This window comes from Mytilus californianus, unplaced genomic scaffold (genome assembly GCF_021869535.1).
Source record: "Mytilus californianus isolate M0D057914Y unplaced genomic scaffold, xbMytCali1.0.p SCAF_2, whole genome shotgun sequence".
NCBI classification, from domain to species: Eukaryota; Metazoa; Mollusca; class Bivalvia; order Mytilida; family Mytilidae; genus Mytilus; species Mytilus californianus.
Window position 1 is genome coordinate 18,742,412 of NW_026262668.1, and position 27,957 is coordinate 18,770,368.

The 27,957-nt window shown below is 32.4% G+C and overlaps 1 protein-coding gene across 1 annotated transcript; it reads left to right on the plus strand.

Annotated features, from left to right (window-relative positions):
* Positions 1–10,044: 10,044 nt before the first annotated feature.
* LOC127729408 (nose resistant to fluoxetine protein 6-like) lies at positions 10,045–27,921 on the plus strand. The gene is made up of 11 exons (XM_052237239.1): positions 10,045–10,335; positions 11,317–11,484; positions 13,093–13,189; positions 14,448–14,540; positions 17,263–17,428; positions 21,700–21,779; positions 22,330–22,434; positions 23,464–23,590; positions 23,980–24,166; positions 26,670–26,812; positions 27,799–27,921. Exons 1-11 carry the CDS (start codon positions 10,077–10,079, stop codon positions 27,919–27,921), a joined length of 1,548 nt encoding a protein of 515 aa, XP_052093199.1. The 5' UTR covers positions 10,045–10,076.
* Positions 27,922–27,957: the final 36 nt, after the last annotated feature.

Consider the following 27,957-nt stretch of genomic DNA (forward strand, 5'->3'; position numbering starts at 1 on the left):
TAAGATATTGTGAAATATTTTGACCGATAATATTTGGAAACTTATTTCGCTGTATCGTAGTTTTCTGATCAATTATTGTCTTCATCATAACTGATGTAGTTTAATTGGTATATTTAAAGGAGATAAAACTATTTTAAAATGAAAAGTGCTCGGCTATTCTTTATATGTATAGTTATTATTAATTGTGTTTTTGCTGATGACGATGAAAACAAATATCAGCAAATGCGGTTGAATCTTGTAAGACCAAATGATTTCAATCGTAAATTAGATTATTCTCTTGACGATTTATTAAGGATTAGCAAATTTGTAGACATTGAGAATATATTAAGGAATGTCGAAGAAGAAGACAATACATACGATGACAGTTTTGATATTCCTTTAAATGTGACAGCACAAAATGTTCAAATTACTACCGATGGCTTGTCAAAGTCTTCGCTAAATACACCCGAGGTAGTCACCTTAGAAACAACGAATGTACATGTTGAAGGGACAACTGTTTCCTCTACCAGTAATCCGACAGCGGATTTAAGTACACCCGAAAAACAGACAATCAGTATTCCAGTAACCCAAAATCCACAAGTCTTCAGTGTATCTCCAGTGTGTCTGAATCATACTAAAGCAATATATGCAGGTTTGGAAGGAGGAGAACAATGGGCCTTAAAAAGTAAGTTATTCGATACATCCGTACACTCATATTTTGATTTTAAATGTAAACATAAATTTCATTCATTTTTCGGATATTCCTCCTCATGCAAATCATATTACTAGTATATATAATGACTTCTCAGTAGGTCAATTTACAAATATTATGAAGTTTCTGATTCAGTAAACTAATGTTACTACATTCCAAAAATCTATTTTCTGCAGCCTGTAATGCTATATCCTTTCACTAACTTTTAGGCAAAATGCCCTTTTGCTAAGTGAAAGAATCGGTAGGACTAACATCAACAGAACGATTGTTTGAATTGCCTTATAGTAAGATTTCTGTAAAGTTAGTTAAGATTTTAGATTTGTTTTCTTCTGTCAATGCGAAAAATTGTACACATGCAAATTTCACCTACTATAATTTGGGGTCAAACTCGCACTTTGTATGAAGTCTACAAAAAGAAATTGTATGATTAAAAGGAGATGTGGGTATATGTCATTGAGAAACCCACCAATAAAATATGAAAACATCTAAAGGGCAACATGTAGTTTTCAGAAATAGCCAACAAAAGTAAATGACCAGAGCAAACAACGACTACCACTGAATTACAGGCTCCTGACTTTGGACAGGCACATACAGAATGTGGTGGGGTTCAAAATGTTACCTAGCTCTTAACCCTTGGACAGTGGTGTAACAGCAAAAACAGTTACTGCCTTTAAATAACGATTTTTTACTAATTTTAACAAAAATGATAAGCAATACAAGACCTACAAAAATACCATATCAGTGAAACCATTGGCTGACTCCTGATAAGAGTTATTGACCATAAATGACAATGTTTACCTAATTTTTATTTTTATAATATAACCAATTATCTCGAAAACTATAAAAGATAGGAAGAAAGAATAAACTCAACAAAAATGATCAGCCTCATAAGATCTAATAAGATCTACAAATATGCCATTGTGACCAAATTATTGGAGGACTCTTCAAAAAGTTATTGCCCTTAAATGATGAATTTTATATATTTTTTCGAGTTATGGAGAAGAAAAAAAAACTCTTGCTAAGTGAGAAGATCGATAAGACATGAACAGAACGATTAAATTGACCAACGAAGAATGACATTAACCACAGTCATCTAAATTACGAACCGTAGAATATTTCCTTTTCAATAAACATATCCTTTTTACTTCAGTGATTGATGCAGCAGGTAAACCGGTGGCTGGATTAATGAGCATGAAATTGAAATGGCGCGGGGATTATGATGAATGTGTTGGCGTCAGTGCTGTCAGTCATATATCAAAACCACCATACAAGTTCAACGGCAAATATTGTACAGTGTCGGTTGGTTATGGAAAACTACCAATTAACCCGGTATTCACTTTCATTTCATGAATGTTTGTATATTTTTTAAACTTGTTTTAGAATGTTGTTTCAATTTACTTAAACTTAACAACAAAAAGGTAGAAAATGAAAATACAACATGTTATTTATTGGTTGAGTGCAGGGAAAGAAGTAAAACATTTGTTAATTGTTTTCAGACGTCCGTACTACTCATCTACCATTTACTTTATTTGTCCAAAATGTTTTAATCAAGATATGATTGTTTCTCGTTATGCGTATTGGACCAAACTGCTTTGCCATTTTGATTCGCAACTTATAAAGAGTTGCTAGACTCTGACAATGTTGCCTATATATATATAGTAGTAGGAGTAGTAGTAGTATTCCGCTTTGATATTGAATATAGAATTTCTTAAATATCAAGAGTTGAATCAAATTATTGTAAATATATAAAAAAAAAAGTGATTGCCAATGAGACAACTATCCATCCAATTTGAAATGAGGTGGTTGTAAGCAATTATAGGAAAATTTACGGCCTTCAACAATGAGGAAAACGCATACCGTATAGTCGGCTATAACAGGCCCCGACATGAAAACGAACGATTCAATTTAGAAAACTAACGGAATAATTTATAACAAAACAGTTTACGAAAAACAAATATGACAGATATGAACCAACGACAACCACTGAACTACAGGTACATGACTTGGGACAGGCACAGATAGAATATGGCGGAGTTAAGTTAGTTTGCTTGTGCCAAACCCTCCCCTTACGTGGGACAGAGGTGTAACCGTACAGCATCAGAACAAACTATAAAAACTGTTGAAAAGGACTTAACTCATCAGATCGATATAATGCAGAAAACATCTAACGAAAACACAGACCGGACGTGGCAGAGTATCTATACATCCCACAACAAAAAAGACACAAAGTAAAGATCAGAGAGTATCCGCAGTTACTGACAGCTAGTTCAAAGCCAATAACAAATTATTAACAAAACATGTATCTAAGGCTGGAAAATATTATTTGCGTTAGAATTAGGGAGCATTTGCCAAGTAGCTAGTCATTTGGTATTGGCATGTTTTAAATTATACGTTTTGACTGTAAACTTTCAGTTTATATATTCCTATATATATGTTCCAATATCTATGTCCTAAGCCATGAGCCGGTAATCTAATAGTTTTCGTTGGTCTCCATAATAGTTTTCGTTTAATGTTATTGGCGTAAATCTTGCCGTTATTTTTTTCTGTTGAATTGTTTCACGCATTCTGTTATCCAGGGTGTTTCCGTGGCTTACTCTACGGATATGGGCTTTTGCTCATTGTTGACCACCGTGCGGTAACCTGTAGTTCCTTTGGTCTTTACTGGAAAGCTGTCTCATTGAAAAACATATCACATAGACCTCCTTTTTAAAGAATAATCCGAAATGTTGGCATTGTTTCAAAAAAAAGGTGGGCAAGATGGATTTTTCAATATTTGTCTTTTAAAAAAAATTACTCATAATTTGATCACGACATTTTCGTCACGATTTTTCTACATGTAAAGAAATGATGATTAGATGTGCTCGGTTAATAGATTAGTGTTGAATGAGTAATCAGTCTATATAAATTTACATTTAGGTGATTAATGTGACTTGTATTCCAAATATTGACCTAGCTCCTATCATACAGACATGACTCATAAGCATTTTATGTTAAATGAATATTTTGATATCAGTTTTTTTCAAGTTTTGTTTGCTTTCAAATAATCGCTTGATAACGATGTGATAATTCGTGTTACTAGTAACATTAAATTTCCGACCTTTGACATTATAAGTAAAAGTACTTGAGTGAATTTGTAAACAAAAAATCAAGAGGACAGACAAAATATGTTATGCTGCTTTACTATTTATTTCCCGCATAGACTATCTTTCATTTCAGAAAGGAGGATGTATCTAATAAGAGCCATTATTTAACAGTAGCGGATCCAGGGCGGTAGAAGGGGATCCGGGGGTTGGGGCCCCCCTTTTTTGACGATCAATACTTTTCATTGGGTACATATGGTTGGACACCCCCTTTTAAAAATGGCTGGATCCGCCCCTGTTTAACCCCTGAAATTGAAAAAAATAATATACTTATTCAAGCCTTTCATTAGTGAAATGATTCCAACTTTCTCAACACTGTAGTTCAGAAAGGTCACCTTTTGTTTCATTATGAAGTCATAAACATGTCGAAATTTACGTTTTTGACATAAAAAGGCCATTTCATGCACAGCTTTTGGTCGCTGCAATTGTTTGCACCTGTCCTAAGTCAAGAATCTGATGTTCAGTAGTTGTCGTTTGTTGATGTGGTTCATAAGTGTTTCTCGTTTCTCGTTCTTTATATAGATTAGACCGTTGGTTTTCCCGTTTGAATGGTTTTACACTAGTAATTTTTGGGGCCCTTTATAGCTTGCTGTTTGGTGTGAGCCAAGGCTCCGTGTTGAAGACCGTACTTTGACCTATAATGGTTTGCTTTTACAAATTTTGACATGGATGGAGAGTTGTCTCATTGGCACTCATACCACATCTTCTTATATCTATCAAAGTCATAACTACCATCCTACTCAGTCAAATGTGACTAACCAATTAGTCAAAGGACTAATAACATAGTCAAAACGATTAAATGAATTGTCATCTACAGGACAGTCAAAATGACCAATCAAATTGATCAAATTGACTAATTTGGGTTTTCGGTGTATCTAACTTAGCATTGTTGAGATGGAATAAAACAAAAACAAAACTAAAGTCGGTTAAAAGTTTAATAAAGCTTAAGTAACAATAACGCAACGTAACCGTAGACACAGTTATTGTATATATGGAATTTGCAACTGTTTTGATTGGAATAGAGAAAGTTCTGATAATTGCAGGAAATGTTCTGAATGTATATCATTAGATTCTCCAAAATTTTAGAACGATTGGTCAACTTCAAAAGAATATTGTCGATCGGTTTATATTTTTATCAAACCGGCATGAAAAAGGTGAAATAGTTTAAAAGAGAAAACCAACGGCTAGATTTAAAGCTAAAAACAACAAACGAAAAACAAATAAAACACACAGTAACCAGCCATCAGACACTTGACCTGGGACAAGCACGTGATGAATGTGGCGGGGTTAAATACATTTGTTAACGCTCAATGGGGTTATACAAAAAAGAAGATGTGGTATGATTGCCAATGAGACAACTTTTCACAAGACACCAATTGACACAGAAATTAACAACTATAGGTCACCGTACGGCCTTCAGCAATGAGCAAAGCCAATACCGCATAGTCAGCTATAAAAGACCCCGAAATGACAAATGTAAAACATTTCAAACGAGAAAACTAACGGCATAATTAATGTACAAAAAAATAAACGAAAACGACAACCACTGAATTACAGGCTCCTGACTTGGGATAGGAACACACATAATGTTGCGGGGTTAAACATGTTAGCGGGCGCCCAACCCTCCTCTAACCTGGGACATTAGTGTAACAGTACAACATAAGACAAAAACTACAAAAATCAGTTGAAAAAGGCATAACTCATCAGATGGATACAAATAGAAATACATCTAACAAAAACACAGAGTGGACGTGGCCGGGTACTTGTACATCCCAACAACAAAAAGACACTAAGTAAAGATCTGAAAGTACTCGCATTTACTGACAGCTAGTTCAAAACCAATAACAACTAATACACAAATCATGCATCTAAGACTAAATTTTCAATCAGTAAACATCCAACATCCAATGGATTCAGTGTAAAGACATCAAACAGTCGGAGAAAAACATGACCTTGTGCGATGCCAAGATACAGGTATCGACAGATTGTAGAGCCATGAATATGCATATGTAATTAACAATGATATTTAGTTTGCTTTTAATTTGCTGATAACAAAATCAATATTAATACCAATAAAAACAATATTCAAAGATCTAATTACGGTGTTGAATTAGTAACCTTTTAGAATAAGTTTATTCAAAGGGTCGATAAGTTTACCAGGATCGTTTCTAAATATGTTTACTTTGAAATAGTTACATAACATGCATTTTTCATAAGACTCCTTACTTTTGATTGGCTGACAGCAATCGCAAGGGATTCGAAATTAGATTATATTATCCTTTCATGACTACACATGCTTCCCATGACAGCGTCACAACAGTAATGGTTTTTTTTTTAATTTTATAGAGTAAAAACTTTTATCGTGCGCACAAATATGCTTCGGTCAACGTTTTTACACCCCTATAAAATAACCAAAAAATCCACTCAATTCTTAATTAGATCATTCATTCAACTTACGAGCTAATTAAACATGAATCAAAACAATAACTTATCCATATTTTATTAGCTTACTCAACTGCCTGCTGGAATTGATATCGGGATGTGTCTTCCAGACAGTTGTAGCGGTACAGATACAAAGAATCTATTAAATCAAAGTATGTTGAAATAATTTGATATGTTTTTAAGTAATACACAGTGTTATATACTGCTTTGTCTGGTAGACAAATAGTCGGTTGATAAATGTTTTTGACCTCTTTGATAACATTAACAGTACCAGTATAGGATGGTAAGTTTTTTTTCCCCTAATCATTAGGAGACTCACCAACTTCTGAAATGATAGATCTTTTTAAAAAAAATCCATTCAATTGTTTCCCTTTAGAAATAAAGGTAGTCGTTGACATTTTATTGTCGGATTGCTTAAGTTAGTATAAATCCAGTTATAAGGCAAATTCGGTAGGTCACATTCGAGGTAAAGAGGACGTCATTGTGGTTACGACAATTGGTACAAATCCGTCGTCATCTGGGAAACAGATATTCAATAGCGGTCAACTAACTCGTGCTTGCGTCCGTAAAATTTTCGAAGTGACGATATCAACTTCAACATTTGACACATTTTGGTTTAAAAGCCTCCTTGTAAGCCGTAACACTCGATGCTCTCGAAAATCGTATCAGCTTAGAGATATAATCTCCATGTGAAGGCGTTGCTGCAATGTAATTATATATAAATGAAAAGTTCACAATTGGGAATTATTGTCATAAAGTTTGTTCTCAACCAGCAATTATTTTAGTATCAAAATAACAATTTGTAAACATAATTAAGCATGTGTCTTTGTAACAGGCAACTTTTGTACAGCTTAACGTGCGCACAAATCTCTCCCTTTGTTTATCTATTGATAGAATTAAGATTTTTGAACAAAAACGAAACAGTTGATAAGATTAATCATATCACATTATCAATCAGCAACTCTCAAAATCCTAAAAAGTGAAAACAGTGAATATGAATTTCTAAAAAAAGTTGTAAAAACGTCTTTACAAGGGGAGGTTTAACGGTAGACAATTGGGCCTTAATTTCCATCAAATTGTATACTATTATGTACTACGTCAACCATGTATCAGACATAACGGTAGACCATTGGACCTTAATTTCCATCAAATTGTATTTGTACTACGTCAACCTTGTATCAGACATAACTGTAGATCATTGGACCTTAATTTCCTCCAAATTGCATATGTACTACGTCAACCATGTATCAGACATAACGGTAGACCATTGGACCTTAATTTCCATCAAATTGTATATGTACTACGTCAACCTTGTATCAGACATAACTGTAGAACATTGGACCTTAATTTCCTCCAAATTGCGTATGTACTACGTCAACCATGTATCAGACATAACGTATATGGTTGACGTAGAACATATACAATTTGATGGAAATTAAGGTCCAATATTTTACCGTTATGTCTGATACATGGTTGACGTAGTACATAAGCCATTTGATCGAAATTAAGGTCCAATGGTCTACCGTTATGTCTGATACATGGTTGACGTAGTACATATGCAATTTGATGGAGGTTAAGGTCCAATGGTCTACCGTTATGTCTGATACATGGTTGACGTAGTACATATGCAATTTGATGGAAATTAAGGTCCAATGGTCTACCGTTATGTCTGATACATGGTTGACGTAGTACATATGCAATTTGATGGAAATTAAGGTCCAATGGTCTACCGTTATGCCTGATACATGGTTGACGTAGTACATATGCAATTTGATGGAAATTAAGGTCCAATGGTCTACCGTTATGTCTGATACATGTTTGACGTAGTACATATGCAATTTGATGGAAATTAAGGTCCAATATTCTACCGTTATGTCTGATACATGGTTGACGTAGTACATATACAATTTGATTGAAATTAAGGTCCATGTATCAGACATAACGGTAGAATATTGGACCTTAATTTCCATCAAATTGTATATGTTCTACGTCAACTATGCATCAGACATTATCATATTTTCGTTACTATAAAATGCATTTTCTACATATTAAAGGAAATGCCTGTACCAAGTCAGGAATATGACAGTAGTTTTCCATTCGTTAGATGTGTTTGAGTTGTTGATTTTGCCATTTTATAAAGGACTTTCTGTTTTGAATTTCCCTTGAAGTTCAGTATTTTTTTTATTTTACATTTTACCAATTTTTTATTTTGTTTTTTTCAATTTTCCATACACTTCATACATGTTTATTCCATTCTTTAACAACTTAGTGTTTAATCCATGTGTCAAAACTATGAATTTAAAAATGTAAAGGTAAAAACTGATGTAGTTATATAACGTATCTAAAAGATTATCACTAACGAATGGGGGCGGTAGGAAGGGTGTCATTCCGAGTCCCGAAAGGTCTTAATCCGAAAGTCCAGCGAAAATAAAGACACAATCCCAACATCCCAAAAATAGTTACCCTTTCGCCCCTCTTTAAATAATGTCACAATATTTTACAGCGCTACAAACAGTTTCAAACAAAACTGTGTTTGTTATATCTGCTACCTGTGTGGAAACATTAGATTCCTATGATATGAGAGCCAAGATAGTTCTGTGAGTAATAGACGTAATTTATAGGGCTAAAATACAAAGTTTACATCCAAACAAACCTATATAAAAAGTGAAAACAAAGTATAAAAGATTAATGTTGTACACAATCATGAGTCAAATATGTTAGGATTCGTATGGTATGACGATTTTTATGTTCAGCAAAAAAGATTGTAACCCATGCACTAACCCTCTGTCCTCATTTCCCATTAAAGTATAATATATATATCCTTTCGGAATTTTCGGTCCTCAATGTACTTCAACTTCGTACTTGATTCGAGAGTTACTGATGATAAGTCTTTTGTAGATAAAACGTGCGTCTGGCGTACACAATTTTAATCCTGGTATCTATGATCAGTTTATTTGAACCATGACCATCTGAAAGTGTGCCATAGCATTTTTCAAGTTAAGTTTGATATTTTCAAAAAAGTTCTTTGAATTTGAATGGTCTGTGTTTTTTTTCTATTCAATTGCAGAGTATTTGTTTTCTGCATTTTGAGGCAAGTTTGTTTTGGTAGCAACGCATTGCCGTCAAATCTACAAATGACATTTCACAACTAAGGATATCACATCGAGTCATCATTTTGAACTCAACATATTCAATTACAATATGATAAAAATAATGAGTTAAATACATCAGAAACACACTATAAATGAGATATTTCAAAATTTGAAACGTACAAGAAACGAAATAGCATTCAGTGTGATTCATATAATATCACATGTCAATAAGTTATTTACAGTATTAAGATGAAAGTTATCTTCCTTGATTTTCTACATTTTTTTAAGCTAATATCCATTATTTTTGTTATTCGTTGGGGGTAGGAATTACAGTTCTACAGTTCAGGTGTTGCTGCCGTTAATGTTGGATATCCCATTTGACTGGCTCTGCACTGTTAAACAAACTAGATTGCCTACAAACAAAAACACAATTGACCGCTGCTTATGGGTTATTTGTTAATTTGTTAGTGCTACTTTAAGGAAATCCCTTGTGAGTAAATCTTTATATAATTACTTTTTGGGAAACAACATTGCTTATTTGAAACTATTCAACCTTTGATAGTACATATTTCTGTTTTCAGGATTTATTAACCTTGTAAAAATCATCCCACTAGGGATAGTTTCTAGAGATTAAACATGTTAAATAACATATATAATCATAAGTATTTTATTTTGACTAACAGTGCTGTAATAGGGGTCTTTATTGCCACCATGGCAATTGCAACTGCTTATGACGTGATTATCGTGCAAAGACCAAAATCTAGCAAAAAACAGCCCATGGAAATCTTCAAAAATGGAGGAACACAACAAAATGGAAAATTAAATGGAGTATTTGTGAATGATGATCACAAGAGCCCTGATATTAATATCAGCAAAAGTGAGGATACTGAAAAGCGTTCATCTAAGTATGAAGAAATGTATAAGCCATCAGAAAATGGTATTGTTAATGAAAAAGAAGAATATAGACCTGGTATGTAAAATGTTAGTTACATCGTTTCGAATTACACAAAAAACTAACATTGACTGTTCATATTTTCATTCTGTTGAAAAGCCTATTTGACAGTAGGTAAATTACAAATATTTTAGCCTCGAGCATAACTTAAGAGACGTACTTTGTCAAAATACTCATCTAGTGCAGTGAAATTGGTAGGGTTAATGTTATTACAAACCTCCTCATCATTTAGTACAACAGATGGTACAAGGTTTCGTGAACAGGCATACAAATATGTAGCATGTGTTCTAGCATTTTCATCAGGTAACATGAACTCATTGCATATTAGGCATATTGATTCATATGATGTAATTTTTTTAATTCAGTTAACCTTTTCAAGTTGCTTATTTAGCATTTCACAAAGTAATACATATAAATATTAACTCAATTTAACTTCGTGGGCTTCATGTTAACGTGTTTAAAGCCATCGTGTTACTTTTCACATTGCATGCTTTGAAAACAATGGTTTATTCTTGCGCTAGATAAAACTAAAAAGTAAAGATACACACAGACGTACGCCTGTATGCAAATTAAAGTTGTGTCAAAATACTGATTTGACCGGATTTTTTCCCCTCGATGTCGATAGTCCTGCATTGAAGCATACAAATGCGAGCCAATACCTACAAATTTAAGATGTAAAAGAGCAAAGAAATTTCACAAATACTGTCATTTTTGTCATAAGAATTTCATTGTAAAAACATTAACAATGCAAAAGTTTAGACAACCACACGGTACATACCTTGGATGGAAAGTTATACACGAAATAAATAACTACACACAGACCGAAAGAGAAAAAATGTGAAATAATACAGATAAGAGAAGTTACAGCTTTTAAAAGAAGACATACTAATGCTTTGAAAGTATTGCAGATTACACCCCATTTAGAGTTTATGATCTCCCCTACCAACGGTTAGAACAAAATCCTTTCCGAGATGTCGATTAAGATTTCTTTTCTTACAGGTGTCCTTGGTAAACTCTTACTTTCTTTCTCTGTTTATACAAATGGAGCAAAGATCTTAAATACACACCAAGGCGCTGGAACATTGACAGCAGTCAATGGTATTCGCTTCATCAGTATGACTTGGGTAATTCTCGGACATTCCATTGGATTCGGCGCTCCTAATACATGTAAGTAGACCAGGTATATATTTGCAAAATTGATTTCAAATGTTCACAGGTTCGTGTGTTTTATTGGAGAGTATTTCACTGAAACCGGTAGTTGTCATGTATCTTATACAACTATCATGGTATTTGATGATTACTACTTTACAGCGAATGGACTTCATTATGTTTAGCTATTTTAACTTGTTTTTGTGTTATAGATATGGATAATATGAAAGATAAAAAAGACTAAAAATAAAAAAGAACCATGACAATCAAAACAAAAAAGAAGACCAGACAATACAAAACAAAACAAAACAAAACAATCCTTCAATTTAAAACAATGAAAACTTTTAGCCTAAACAGTTTATGTGTTCACCATATACCATTTTGTTGGTAGTGCCTATTCAAATAAATTTATCAAAGCTTACTAACAGATGCTAAACGATGAAAACAAAACTAATATGATGGAGTTCCGATTAGTCTATATAAAGGTCTCCTAAATCAACCTATCTAGCATGAGGTATACTAATTTCTATGATTAAAACCTTTTAAAACTCACAAAAAATATGTAAATGCAAACATTGTCTTATGCAGTGACGCGCAATAATTGCCCCTTTAAAACGGAGACTAAGTTGAGTGCAATAAATTAAAATTCTGGACGTAGAAAACATGTCATTAACAACAAATGATAACAATGTTTCAACTAAATTAAGATAACAAAAATTATCATGTTATATTTTCTGCCACGAATTATACTTCTGAAAATCCTGGCTAACAACTTTCAACTTTCCTGCCACGAATTATACTTCTGAAAATCCTGGCTAACAACTTTCCACTTTCCTGCCACGAATTATACTTCTGAAAATCCTGGCTAACAACTTTCAACTTTCCTGCCACGAATTATACTTCTGAAAAATCCTGGCTAACAACTTCCAACTTTTATGCCACGAATTATACTTCTGAAAAATCCTGGCTAACAACTTCCAACTTTTCTGCCACGAATTATACTTCTGAAAAATCCTGGCTAACAACTTCCAACTTTTCTGCCACGAATTATACTTCTGAAAAATCCTGGCTAACAACTTCCAACTTTTCTGCAACGAATTATACTTCTGAAAAATCCTGGCTAACAACTTCCAACTTTTCTGCCACGAATTATACTTCAGTCTGAAAAATCCTGGCTAACAACTTTCAACTTTTCTGCCACGAATTATACTTCTGAAAAATCCTGGCTAACAACTTTCAACTTTTCTGCCACGAATTATACTTCTGAAAAATCCTGGCTAACAACTTCCAACTTTTCTGCAACGAATTATACTTCTGAAAAATCCTGGCTAACAACTTTCAACTTTTCTGCCACGAATTATACTTCTGAAAATCCTGGCTAACAACTTCCAACTTTTCTGCCACGAATTATACTTCTGAAAATCCTGGCTACTTATTTACCTCTCTATTTATGATAAAATAGAATTAGAATAAAAAATAAACTAGCGATATATTTGTGACACATTTTGCCCTTCCAAGGAATTAAGAATATAAGGAATAAATAACTATTTAAAAACAAATAACTTTAATTTAGATTGTAAATGATTGATGTTATCAAATACATACTGACATTAAACTTTTTTCTAGCAAACCTAGCTACCTTTTACCCAAAGATGATTAGTAGGACATCATTCATGGGCATCTTAAATGCTGAAGTGTCTGTGGATACATTCTTTTCATTAAGGTATGTAACAGTAATAGTATCAATGCCAAATATTTAACTTGTCCAATATACATGATTTTGACAGAACATGCAGCTCTTTCTAAATTTGCTATCAAGACTTGTAACAAGAGGATGGAAACTAGTGTTTTGTGTACTATTATTTGTCTGTTTGTCTTTTTATTTTTGGCCATGGCGTTGTCAGTCTATTTTCGATCTATGAGTTTGACTGTCCCTCTGGTATCTTTCGCCCCTCATTTCTCTCAAGATTTGAAGGATAACAAATTGGGGAAAGGAAGTATACTGATTTCAAATAGAAATGTTGGGTTAAATGCAAGTCTAAATTCACACTTTTGCATTCGAATATTGAAATGGGATAAAGTTGAAATGACAAGTTATTATAATGTAAGTGATAATACATTTCTTTTCTTCTGATTGTTTTTTCTCCTCATTTAACCGGCCCCGAAAAAAATTACCTTTATGGAATAACGAGATACCGTATTGTATTTTCAACAGACAAGGTCTATTTAAATTAGAGTCGCGAAGAAAATCTTAGATTAACTTCGCCAAAGGGGAGGTTGAACCTGAAATTTCTATACAAATGTCAACAAGAAATACCAACTCGGAAAACAAATGATGATAAAAGTAGCATCTTTCATCTAGGTATTTATTTAGTAGTTTTGAGGTAGATTCACTGTTTACCGCTATCTTGGATTGAATAAAAGCAGTAAACAATCTGTCTAGTTCTTTGCCTAAATATGCAAATATTGAGACAGATTCGCAATTTATGTAAGACTTTTTATTTGTATACAAAAGTTGTGCTTTATTGCATTATATAAATTGTTTTAAAAAATACCAAATATATGTGTTTTTTTAGAATCAATTTTTTAACTTTGCCATTTAAGGGGAGATAACTCTTATTGTAAAAATTTACTTGAAGTAAGAAAACAAGTTTGGTGACACCACTTTTTATTTTTATTTTCTTAAAGCATATTATAAAACCTATCTTTTTTATTTCAAATTCTATTTCATAGATTTCTTTTTGTTCACAAAAATGTGATTTTTCATGAACAATCTACGCAAATTTGGGCAATTTTGCACGTCTTGTAGTTTGAAAAATAGCGCGGTGACCCATACTTTTTAATATATTTTTGAGAAAAGCAAAGTAAAATCTTCATTTTGGCAAAGTATAAGAAAATTCTATCTGAGTAAACAATACCGAAGATCCACCTTAATAACCTTAATGATCTATTTTAATACCCATTCAATACTTCTGTTACAGTGGCTGTTTATTAACTTATCTCGTGCTAAAACAATTGAAGAAACAAAAGGGGAAGCTGAACTGGTTTATGTTCTATTTTCATAGATTTTGGAGGTAGGTATAGTTTGTATGAAATTTGTATATTCAGTGGGATTTTTTTTGTAGAATACATCAGAAAATATTAACAGGAAATCAATTTCGCTGTTGAAAGTAACTGTTTGCAAATATTGACACCTATGTACTGTTTTATAAGACATTATATATGCAGGAACACACATTGAGTGTGCGAGTCATTGCATCCCTATAAACAGAAACATATGGATATGATTCAAAACTGCAGTGCCAGGCCAAAAACAACTACAGGACAGAAGGCATAAAAATACTCTTAACAACTATAAATATGAAACTGTTAATTGTATAAGGACAATACAAGGACATCACTGTGAGAACAGCTGCACGATTTTTCAATATATTAATCTATCATCAAAGAGCTTGAACAAAAAAACGGACAATGCAAAGCAAGGAAACCGTCGCCAGAGAGTATAATTACTTCACCAATATTTAACACTTTTAAAAACAGATTTGATAGATACTTAATGAACCAAACAATGTCACCATCTTACGGTGTTTATATATCTCAACTTGTACGATTCGCTCGTGTATGTAACAATGTTTTAGATTTTAACGAGAGAAATGTATGTATTACTGAAAAATTATTACACCAGGGTTTTCGATATCACAAACTAGTCAAAACATTTACTAAATTTTATCATCGGTATAAGGACATCATTCGTAAATATAGCTCAACATGCAGACTTCTTATACGTTCAGGTATTTCACATCCAATTTTTTATGGAAATATTCTTTATAAAGCACAAAAATGTCAGTATTCACCTCTGAAACTAACAAAACCTTTAAATAGACTTATTAAGAAGGGATATAGTTACGATACTGTTGTCAGGTCATTAAAGATTGCATATTTTGGCGTTGATATTGATTCACTTATAGGGTCTTTGCATCTGCACTAAACACATTTATTTAAAAACCAGTTGTTGGCATGACACGGGTTATGTTCTTCTCATATATGTTATGATGGTATGATACTAAACCCCTAACGGGAAGGATTGTGCCTGATATTCATATGATGAAGACATAATCTTTCAATCAGTTTAATTGAAGTCTGGAGCTGGCATGTCAGTTAACTGCTAGTAGTCTGTTGTTATTTATGTATTATTGTCATTTTGTTTATTTTCTGACATCAGACTCGGACTTCTCTTGAACTGAATTTTAATGTGAATTTTAATGTGCGTATTGTTATGCGTTTACTTTTCTACATTGGCTAGAGGTATAGGGGGAGGGTTGAGATCTCATAAACATGTTTAACCCCGCCGCATTTTTGCGCCTGTCCCAAGTCAGGAGCCTCTAGCCTTTGTTAGTCTTGTATTATTTTTAATTTTAGTTTCTTGTGTACAATTTGGAGTTTAGTATGGCGTTCATTATCACTGAACTAGTATATATATTTGTTTAGGGGCCAGCTGAAGGACGCCTCCGGGTGCGGGAATTTCTCGCTGCATTGAAGACCTGTTGGTGGCCTTCTGCTGTTGTCTGTTCTGTGGTCGGGTTGTTGTCTCTTTGACACATTCCCCATTTCCATTCTCAATTTTAATGATGTATTAGGATGACAAAGACTCATTCACCGGAAATGGAGATGGCATTGAAGAAGACACTGGTCCTTAGTCGTCAACTCATGTGCATAATTAATAAGCATTTCAACCAGCAGTAATATCGATGTCTGTATATATTGCGAATACAAACTAAAGAACCCAGTAAGATTTGTTTCTTATCAAAATTTATAACCAGGATCGACTGAGAACTAAATTTTATGACGAAACAGATGATTTCTACTTTTCCATTTTGAACTTTCCATTTTTTTCATACAATAAAAGGATGTTTGCTATTCGAAATATTTATTGAAAGTTTTCTTTATTCATTATCTATTAAGTTACTAACATTTTGTGGTGTTGCACACTTTTACATGTAGGTTTAACTTACCTGTCGATTTCTGTGTTGCAATATTCCAGAGGCACCAACCCATGGTGTAAATATGGTTTCCAGTTGATTCGATATTCGAGGGCTTCCTTTCATAAAAGTATTTCGTTGATAGAGGATAAAAAATCATAAAATATACCAGGATAATAATTTTGCATGCCTTACATGGATGCAGACGCGCGTTTCGTCTACACACGACTCATCAGTGGCACTCGTTCGTCTACACACGACTCATCAGTTTCACTCGTTCGTCTACACGCAACTCATCAGTGGCACTCGTTCGTCTACACACGACTCATCAGTGGCACTCGTTCGTCTACACCCGACTCATCAGTGGCACTCGTTCGTCTACACGCGACTCATCAGTGGCACTCGTTCGTCTACACGCGACTCATCAGTGGCACTCGTTCGTCTACACGCGACTCATCAGTGGCACTCGTTCGTCTACACACGACTCATCAGTGGCACTCGAATCAAAACAGTTGGAAGGCCAAATCAAATACCAAGAGCAGCAAAAACTGAGAATTCAGAAAAATTGTGCCATATACTTCCAAGACAGTCTCATTTAGCGTTTAAAATTCAAATGTTTCAAATTAATTTTCAATAGTTTTTTTAAAAAAAGAAAAAGAGTGAAACGTGTTAATTTCTGTGCTGAATATCAGTAAGCTATTGAACAAAAGGTTGCAAAAGGTTATGTCAAAGTCATCCTATCAAAAATATTTCCGGATGTCATTATGAATTGGTTGACCTAGGCCTCACGTATTGTTTTTATGATGTAATGTTGTAGGCTAACACCACCATATATGCTGGTTATGATGGTCTATATAGCTTTGTTTCCGTACCTTGGAAGTGGTCCTATATGGAAAAAGAATGGATTAGAAAATAATTATTGTAAGGATACATGGTGGTACAATCTACTCTATATACAAAACTTTCGGCCTATAACGGACCAGGTATGTGTTTCCGAATTTTATTTGTTTAATTTGATTTTGCATACAACCAATCGTCCATATTTCAAATATAGTAAAAACCGCGTGTTCAATAAGAAGAGCGAACATCGATGTTCTATTTATACCCCACAAAATCCATGTATAAATTAGGCAACAGTAATTTACTGATGTTCAAATCTTGTAAAATTGGCAAAAATAGAAGTCAATATAGGAAATCCATGAGTACATTCCTAAAGGCGATCGGAGCAGTATTATTACCATGTGCGTTTGGATAGAGAATAGCGTTGTGCCTTTCAAAAACACCTTCAGGAATTGTTAATTTTTTTTGCAAAAGTAAATTGGAAAATATAATTAGAAAGTTTAGTAGTGAGAATGGCATAGTTATCTACTTTAACCGCTGATACAAACGTCAAACCTCGCAATCAAAGAGTACTTGTGTTTCGAAATCGACTTTGTAGAGGACATTTTATATGCTTGACTAGTCAAACTATTAGTGTCGTGCTACTAGGTAGAAATTATCTGCTTACCCTTCCGGAGCACCCGAGATCCGCCCCACCCCAATCCACCAGACATGGGGTCAATTACATTTGAAAGAAATTAATTACATTTAAATACAATTACAAAATCTTCAATAAAATTACACATTACATTTGACTTTTTTTACCAGTGTAATTAACTACTTTCCAATTACTTGGCAAATGTAATTAATTACTTCAATTACTTTTTTACTTGTTTTCACAAATCTTAAGTGCACATATTACTTTGTCTTTCAGGAATCGTTAGGACTAGAGGTCTGGTTTAATCTAATGCTTAAAATGATAAAAAGCCTTATTCAATATTTTGAAAATAATAAATTTTGTTTTAATTACCTATTGAAATTTTATATTTTAATGTATTTCATTGAAAATGATACAAAAAGAGCCCTTATTTTAATATTTTGAAATGATTTTTTTTATTTTGATCACAACTTATTAAAATTATTTTTCCGATAGAAATGATTTAGAAATCCTGACTTTTTTTTGAAAATATACTTTAGTTTTAATCACGATTAATTGATTTAAAAAAATCATGTACCATGGGGTATATTTATCTCTCTCTCTAATTGGCTTAACACCTGTTTAACATGCAAACATAACTGTTGTAAAAACAATATATAGTTTATAATATAATAATTAGCCAAAGGTTATATTTATTGATTGACCATGTCCTTTAAAGTTGATTATGTTAAATCAATGTCTAACAATATCTATCTGAATATACATGTAGGTAACAAGCTAATACAAATATTTATTCCAATAGAAAACTATCTAAAAACACTTTTTCTCACATTAATACTTATTTATCAGAATTATAGCCTTAAAGAAATCACTGCATAAACTCGAAGTTTTCTTTTACTGTTCATTTGATACCCCCTCCCCTGTTTCAATTTTTTAAAGAATTTGAAAACAAGACTTTAATTATTGCCAGCTTACCCTATTTGCATGTTTTCTGACATGAAATGCCTAGAACCTGTTTAAAACTGTTCTGATAACATATTGAAAGTATTTCAGAATACTGTAAATGTAATGTTTAGCAGTCAATCATTCCAACATTCAAGATTATATAAAGTATCAAATCCTGCATGTGTCTCCAGTCCACATTTTACTGTATGCCTATTTGTCAATGAAAGTTCACAATTTCTGCCTCAAATGGTCAGTTTAGAATTCTTGTCACATAGTACTAACAACAGTATAATCTCTAACCATATATCTGACATAATTTAGCTAATATTATATGAGCTAGAAGTGTTAAAACAAAGCCATATTCAGGATAGAACACACTATTGTAAGTTTTGTTGAGATATTTTTGTATTCTAAGCTTGTATTTTTTATGCCGCGGTGACAAAAAAGCAGATTTAGGCATTACAGCTTACTTTTGGCTTATCGACAGGACAAAAACACCCCACCAATAATATTCAGGAAGGATCTATGAGTTTCAATGACTGCGAAGAGTAAATATAAGCACTTCTAAACAATTTAACTTACAAATATGCATATACTATGAATTTAATTTGCATTCAGGGCTTTAAGTAAACTATGCATACTGTAAACTGTGAATTTATGCTGAGTCATCATAGTTAAGGCCCAGGATTTTCTCAATCTTCATGAAATATTTATAAAACTTCATGTTTGAGTTAATTTCTTTAAAATCTGTGAGATAAACCAAACTTGGTTGAATTCTGTATGTTCTCTTTTTTCACCCAATATAGGTTGCATTTATGTAAATATTGACAATGCAATTTCCCATCGGAACTCCTTTTACGGCTAAAACTGTACCACTTTTACTATGAAGTTTTGAAAAAAAATCATATCCTAGAATGGAAAGTTCATATGCACTACAATTTTTTTCAAAGGTCAAAATATAGGGCTTTGCGGCATATTTTCAACGTTTATATGCCCCGAACTTCTAAGAGTTTAAATTAACACTAAATTTCTTAACTATCCCTACCTTGACTATGGGATTACCACAGATTTCTATATAGACAATATGCATATGTATATTTACTGGTAACATTCCTAAGTTATGTCTCTATGAGATGAAACATAGAGTTCATAACTGGGAACCAGTATGTAAACAAAATTAATTATCTATGAATATTCTATATCTCCCCAAAAGAGGCGTGGTTTGAGAAACAGCTGTATTTACAAAGTGCAACCTATAAGACAGTTACTTATTAATCATGCTAATGATTTCTTCTACACACAAATTATGTTTCTACAATATTTTGTTTTCCTTGTTTTTTATTTTTTCTTCATTCAATACAAAGAAAGAATCTCCCATGGTTATGTAATTACAGAAATTGTTCAGTCTTTGTATTTCTTTGTTGTTTTGTGTACTGTTGTTTGTCTGTTGTCTTTTGTTTTATTTTTTTTTCATTGTCAGTTTATATTCGACTTATGAATTTGAGTCATCTTTCGCCGCTCTTGCAAAAACTTGTGTCATGGATATGGAAATTATTTTCTTTAAATTACATAACATCTCTGTTAAAGAAAATAGAAGATATTTACTACCAAAAAAAAAACAATTCTGAAACTGTAAATTTTCAAAGCATGCTTAATTCTAGTTATTTTGAGTCTGGTACCTTTATGTAGCAAATTGATGTTTTAATCGGTGAAGGTGCCTGTTAGCAATAGTTTGGTTTTGATTGTCATTATCTTTATCAGAGTTCGGATTTGATTCCAATATGTAGTAAATTATTGTTTTAATTGGGTACCTTTATCTGACTTTCGTGCATTTATATCTAGTTCAGTGTTTTGTTTTGGACTGGTACTGAAGTATTGCCTATGGTTATTAATATTCATTTGAATGTTAGGCTTGTTACTGGTGCCTAAGTTGATTTGAGTATTGATATTTATTTCAATATTCAGCTTGTATTTTTAATTATTTGAAGTTATTTCAGGGATTCGCATGAGCTTTGTATCGATATTTTTGTTTTTTTTTGTTTGTACTTATTGCACCTTGATTAATAATTTATGTTTGACTGTCTTTACCAGTATCCGGTATCTGCAATGATATGTATTTATTTCTGTTTTTGTGCTTGGGCTCCTTAACAGACAAATGATATGCAGTTTTGTATATTTATTTCAGTGTTTTGCTTAGGCCTTGTACTAATATCTTTCTTTTTACTGTTCGAACTCCGACCATGTCAAACAAAATACTTTGATATTGGTATTTGCTGCTTTGCCGCTAGGCATTAAGAAGTTATAGGAAAGACTGGTTGGCTCGGTGTCAGAATAATTTGTCCGGGTTGGGTGACATGTCTTTCTGCGGACTGTTACTTTGTGAACTAGCACTTTAAAAATCTGACATGGCGTGTCGTTGCAGTACAAAGAAGGGTTCATATTCATATCGCATTGACCCGCTAATGTCCTGAATCAGCATTTATTTGCCACTGGTTGCCTAACAGCCTGCAATCTATCCGTTCTTTTTACTGTGTGTATTTATTATTAGAAAATTGCTTTGATCAGATACTGAATTTTTCAAAATTTTGTTTTAATTATAACATTAAAAAATAAGAAGATGTCATATAATTGACAATTCTCCACCAGAGAAAAATGACATAGAAATTAGTAAGTATATGCCTTCAATTGTTTGTTTTTATTTCATTGCTTTGATTGGGCCTGGTATCTAGTCATTGACATGCAGTTTTATGTTTTTGTTTTTATTTCAGTGCTTTGCGTGGGCCTGGTATTTAGTCAATGACATGCAGTTTAATGTTTTTGTTTTTATTTCAGTGCTTTGCGTGGGCCTGGTATTTAGCCAATGACATGCAGTTTTATGTTATCAGTCCTATTCTTCTTCTTCCGCTTTATTTGTAAGTAATGTATACAAATTAGTAAAAAGTTGATCGATATTTTTGAAAATCTACTAAACTTGTCCTAACTTAATTTAAAGTGTATTTCGTTCAGTTAAAAAACTTATACTAAAAAGAACATATATTGAACTTTTGTGGGGAACAAAATCAAGGTACACTGAAACATAAAGGAACCCTTACCATTCGAAGAACCAGATATCCCTCCAGGTTTATTATGACCAATTTATATTGTAAAATTTTTAATTTTCTGTTAATATATTTCTCCGCTAAAAAAAGTATTTTATTTGGTTCATAATGATATGCTACATGGAAAGAAAGAGATTTTCTATTAAAAGGGGTCATTTGTTTTGAATGTCACTTGTTGAAAACTTGTTTTGACAAATCTTATCTGCCTAGCTCTTTTTCCGACAGTTGCACCGCATGAATTAATTTTTTAATAAATCTAAAACAAAATCAATAGTGCAGATGATGTTTGTATGTGTGTGTTTTGTATATAGTTCACTTACAAAACGTTTTGACTTTGAATAAAGGATTCTAAATATAATTTCAGTAACAAAGTGGCAGGTACTATTGTAACAGCCATGTTTCTAGGAGGTACAACAATAGCTACAGGGATTATTTCTACCCACTACGACCTTGGATTATCTACCTTTGAGTAAGTAGCAAATATTTTTACAATAATTGTGGGTACAGCTGTTATATCATGTATATCGCTACAATCACTAAAACATATTATATCTGAGGGGCACAATATTGTAAGAGGAAACTATGAGTATACAAACAACCATCGAATAAAATTGAGAATGGAAATTGGGAATGTGTCAAAGAGACAACAACCCGACCAAAGAGCAAAAAACAGCCTATATCTATTAAGCAAGAACAACTTGTCCTCAAATTTCTACATTTTACATACCACGACGACTGACTAAAGTGACGTTGCATTTCCGGAGCACATGACTTTAATAGCCAGTTCTCATTGCTCAGTCTTTAGTTTTCTATGTATGTATTGGATTTTTTTTTCTCTCTTCAAAATAGCTTTGACAATCCGTCTTTAGCTTATTATATTTCACTTATCCGTGGAATAAGTTTATTGTATTTATATATATTTATATATATAGCACAGTGATTGTGAATGATCATCATGGAATTATTGTCTAGAATATAAAAAAATAAATAATACCATGAGTAACTTTCTTAAACAATGAACATATTCATCTATGTGTTTTTCAAATTTGATAGATATCATATTTAAAGAATATAGATAATGTCCATGTCACCGATTTTACCCATGGTACTGCAAAATTCTTTTGAATATAACATAGGAGAAACAAATACACAATTGTGCAAACTGAAAGAAACTAGATTTTAGAATTTTTTTATGAGATAGTTTGCTATAAATTTTCTAGTGAATAAAAAGAATCGTGAGTTACCTACCCCTTAAATATTCATTTTGTTTGACTAATTTAAAAGTCAATATCTATATTTTAATAGAAATGACAATTGAAAATATATATACATGTTTTCATGTAAATGAAAATCCATGCACATAAATTGCAACACTATGTAAAAGTTTACCAGTAAAAATGTATACCAATCATTTGAAATCTAGAGAGGCCACTATAATTTTCAGTGCCCACAATCAATTACCATATTTGTTAATTGAAACTTGTTCTGTTTATTTCAGCAAGAATGCAATGGACTACTTTAACAACTACTATATTAAACCATATACTAGGATGGGTCCATACCTGGTCGGAATATACACTGGTTATATCTTGTATAAAATTAAGTGTACATTCAAAATAAATAAGGTATCTTGTTTATACATGCCTTCATCATCATACAATTGCATTTAAAGTTTCCTGTGATAAAGTTCTCTTGATCTGAGAAAGGAGATCTCCGTCCACGTTTCTTTATAATTTTTCAATGAACAAATTAAAATACCATATACTCAGCGGGAAAATAACAACAGCGTATTGCTGTCATGAACGCATATATGAATTGTATGTTATAAATGTTAAACAATATGTATTTCATCATTGGACATTTGAAAAAAAACTCCCTGATTACATTAAATAATATATGATGCATAACCACCAGCATTAAAGGTAAATAAAATAAAGATGCATGTTTGTTTTAAAATCCAAAATAAAATCAATTACCGAATTAGTTAATTAAATATAGATATCTTCTATTACAGTTTGTTAACCTACTTTTATGGGGAGTTTTCACTGCAGTGGCCTGTTCAGTATTATATGGAGTATATGACAACTACAATGGAAAACCATTTTCAACAGAGGTGGCTTCTTTATATAATGCTGTACATAAAACTGGTTGGGGTGCCGCTGTTTGTTGGGTTATATTTGCCTGCGCTACAGGAAACGGAGGTAACATAAAGAACATTTTAGAATTTAATCCGAAATTTTATCAAAATTTTCAATGTATAGCATACTAAATATATAGGATATCTAATAAACTTTATAAGATATCTCACATAGTTTATAACATATCTTATAAAGTTTATTAGATATTTTATATAGTTTATAAGATATCTTTTATATTATATGAGATATCTTATGTATTATATCAGATATCTTATATATTATAAACAATATATATATTAAACAAAACATGTTATTAATAAATTAAAACCATACTACATATTACACATATGCATCTTCACGGTACTACAATCTGTCGATACTTTTAGTTAGGCATTGCACAAGGTCATGTTTTTTCTCTGACTGTTAATGGCGTCTTTACACTAAATCCATTGGATGTTGGATGTGTACCGATTAATGTTTTAGTCTTAGATACATGATTTTTTTCATAAGTTGTTATTGGGTTTGAACTAGCTGACAGAAACTGCGAGTACTCTCAGATCTAGATCTGTACTTAGTGTCTTTTTGTTTTTGGGATGTATAAGTACCCAGCCACGTCTACTTTGTGTTTTGTTAGATATATTTCTATTTGTATCCATCTGATGAGTTAAGCCTTTTTCAACTGATTTTTATAGTTTGTTCTTATGTTGTACAGTTACACCACTATCCCAGGTTAGGGGAAGGTTGAGAGCTCACAAACATGTTTAACCCCGCCACATTCTTTATGTGCCTGTCCCAAGTCAGGAGCCTGTAGTTCAGTGGTTGTCGTTGGTTCATGTTTGTCATATTTTTTTTCGTAAACTGTTTTGTTATAAATTAGGCCGTTAGTTTTCTCAATTGAATTGTTTCATATTATCCTTTTATAGCCGACCATACGGTATGGGCTTTTCTCATTATTGAAGGCCTTATGGTTGCCAATAATTGCTTACATCCACTTCAATTGAACTTTGGTGGATAGTTGTCTCATTGGCAATCATACCAAATCTCCTTATTTTAATATAAAATATGATGAGGTGTATGAACAGCAGATATGTGAAGGCAAATTACATAACATGCATAAGGAGTGCAATCTTATTTTGTATAAAATAAAATCCAACGTCTCATTTGTTACTGCTTAAACTGTATCAAATATATGTATTAAGTTATGACAATTAAAGGACGAAACGAACGATACATACACCTTGGGAAAAACCATCCACCCGTAATTGATTGATTGATTCATTTTTTGTTTGATTGACGTCCAGTGGCAAATATTTCATACATTAACGGATGAGAAAAACTTAACAACTATTACAAAAGGTAGGCTCGGTAAGGTGGTTCAACCAGGATAAAGGATAAAAAATTTGAACTTCAACGGGAGAATGATCTTATGTATAGTGGATAGGATCAGATATTGCGTGGCTGCATCGTTATAACACCCTGCAAAACCAAACGGACACCCAACTTTATAATGGCTTATACCACCAGACGGGAGAAGTGCAGGGATGATCATATGTTCATACCAAAGTCAACCCTTGAAGTTTCCACCAGTAGCAGAAGCATTCAAAGCTATAGTAAATTAAGGGCATTTTGATTATACTGAGATGAATTTAACATGTTTAAATAGTCTCTTATATCGGAGTGAATTATATGGGTTATGGAGGAATCTGTTCAAATATTAATCTATGTGAAATCTGTTTTATCTTATGAATAAAATGTGATAAAGGATATATATCAATGAGGAAGAAACACATCGACACAAATAACTAAACGACAGTCTTCAGCAAAAGAAGGTGTTCAAACAATTTACCGAAATTTAAATTTTCCTTAGTCTAATAGAGTGGTGAATAGATTAAATATTCTCCAAATAACCAACAAAATTAAAATATGACATAGGCGAGGTTCCTCGATCACTTTAAACAGTCACCTGGATATGTAGAGGGTCAAACAAGTATTTGTTTTCGCCTCAACTCTCTCACTTTTCAATCTCAGTCGAAGAACTATCATACATGTACTTACAATAAAAATTATTACAGTAAAAGATTTTAACACTGTAATAATGATCTAATAGATAACAAAAATATACACAAGCATAGTCTTAGCAAATAAAAACAATCACAGTCTTAGCAATAAAAACAATCAATTATCAAGTATTGTTCGCAAATTCTCAAAGCAATGTCAAAGTACTGATAATATAAAATATGTAATCTTAATCGTTATGCTATCTGACTCGGAATTGATACAATAATTAAGTGATTGTTGTAAAAATTTAGCTGGTCAAAATTACATACATAAAGTCACATATGACTATGAGCTATGAAAGAGAATGAGCGAAAACCAATTTTAAAGTGTTAGGTTGAACTCGGCTACTGACATGATACCATGCACTCTATCGATACCAGAACGAATGGAGAATCTTGAACTGATGATTGACAATTATTTGATTAGCCTAATTTTTATTTTCAAATTCTAAAGAATAAACTTAATATTAGTAAGATAACTCTTCAATAATTAACAATATTTATAATAGGATTTATCAACACAACTTTGTCATGGAAAGGGTTTGTGCCATTGAGTAGACTGACTTACTCTGCTTACCTGATTCATCCAGTAGTAATACAATATTATGTGTATACACGGAAACAAATGATATATGTGGATGATCATCAAATTGTAAGTGTGGCACACAAGTATATTTTTGAAAGATATCAAACAGATATTGAATGTCATCAGTAAAAGTATTCATTTATTCCAAATTTTACCACACTTCCCGAAAAAAAACTCACATTTTTGGTTTACAATGCATTATACATGTGTATGAATGAAGGTGAGATACATATTCTCAAAATGATTATATTTGGTGTGAGCATAAAGCACAATTTCCAAATTAAAACATACGTAAAAATTGGTCAAGATTACTTTTTTTTCCATTCCAGGTTTGTAGTACGGAAGTCAAAATATCATATGTACTAGTATTTAAATAATATAATATCAGTTATATTTGAATAGTGATGTATTGTTATAATTCCTTTTTTGAATTTTAAATGATATCCAAGACCCTATGTAAACCTTTATCTTTCAAAGTCATTGGACATTTTTTTTTAAATGTAGTTGTCAATATTATAAATAAGGATTGAATCTAATTATCCTGAGGTGGGATCATATATCCTAATTTCTTTATTAATTACTGAATCCGTCACTTTAAGATATGTAGAACGTCGAAAGGAATGACTTTTTTGTTAGTTGATTGTGTTACATTCAGAGGCTAAAAACAAAGTAATTATATTATATAGATATAAGAAGATGTGGTATGAGTGCCAATGAGACAACTCTCCATCCAAGTCAAAATTTATAAAAGTAAACCATTATAGGTCACAGTACGGTCTTCAACACGGAGCCTTGGCTCACACCGAACAGTAAGCTATAACATGTATAAAGGGCCCAAAAATTACTAGTGTAAAACCATTCAAACGGGAAAACCAACGGTCTAATCTATATAAAAAAAGAGAAACGAGAAACACTTATGAACCACATCAACAAACGACAACTACTGAATATATTACTTTATCTAAAATGAGCGGCAAGATATTACTTTATCTAAAATGAGCGGCATTCTATTTACATATTAATTGGTATGATATTTAGTTTATGTATTTCAGATTTATGACTTCCTTGGAAACCTTGGACTCTCATATGCTGCTGCTTTTATAGTATCACTTGCATTTGAATCACCAATGATGGGACTGGAGAAAGTAATCTTCAAAAGAGATAAGAAAAAATGATTATATCTTTATATGTTTAACAGATAAATTTCAAGC

Excerpts from the sequence above, each read along its gene's own strand:
- LOC127729408 (XM_052237239.1), top strand. The coding sequence starts at position 10,077 with ATGGCAATTGCAACTGCTTATGACGTGATTATCGTGCAAAGACCAAAA. Across the intron at positions 13,190-14,447 it reads GATACATTCTTTTCATTAAG|TGGCTGTTTATTAACTTATC; the intron begins GTATGTAACAGT and ends CTTCTGTTACAG. Across the intron at positions 14,541-17,262 it reads TATTTTCATAGATTTTGGAG|GCTAACACCACCATATATGC; the intron begins GTAGGTATAGTT and ends GTAATGTTGTAG.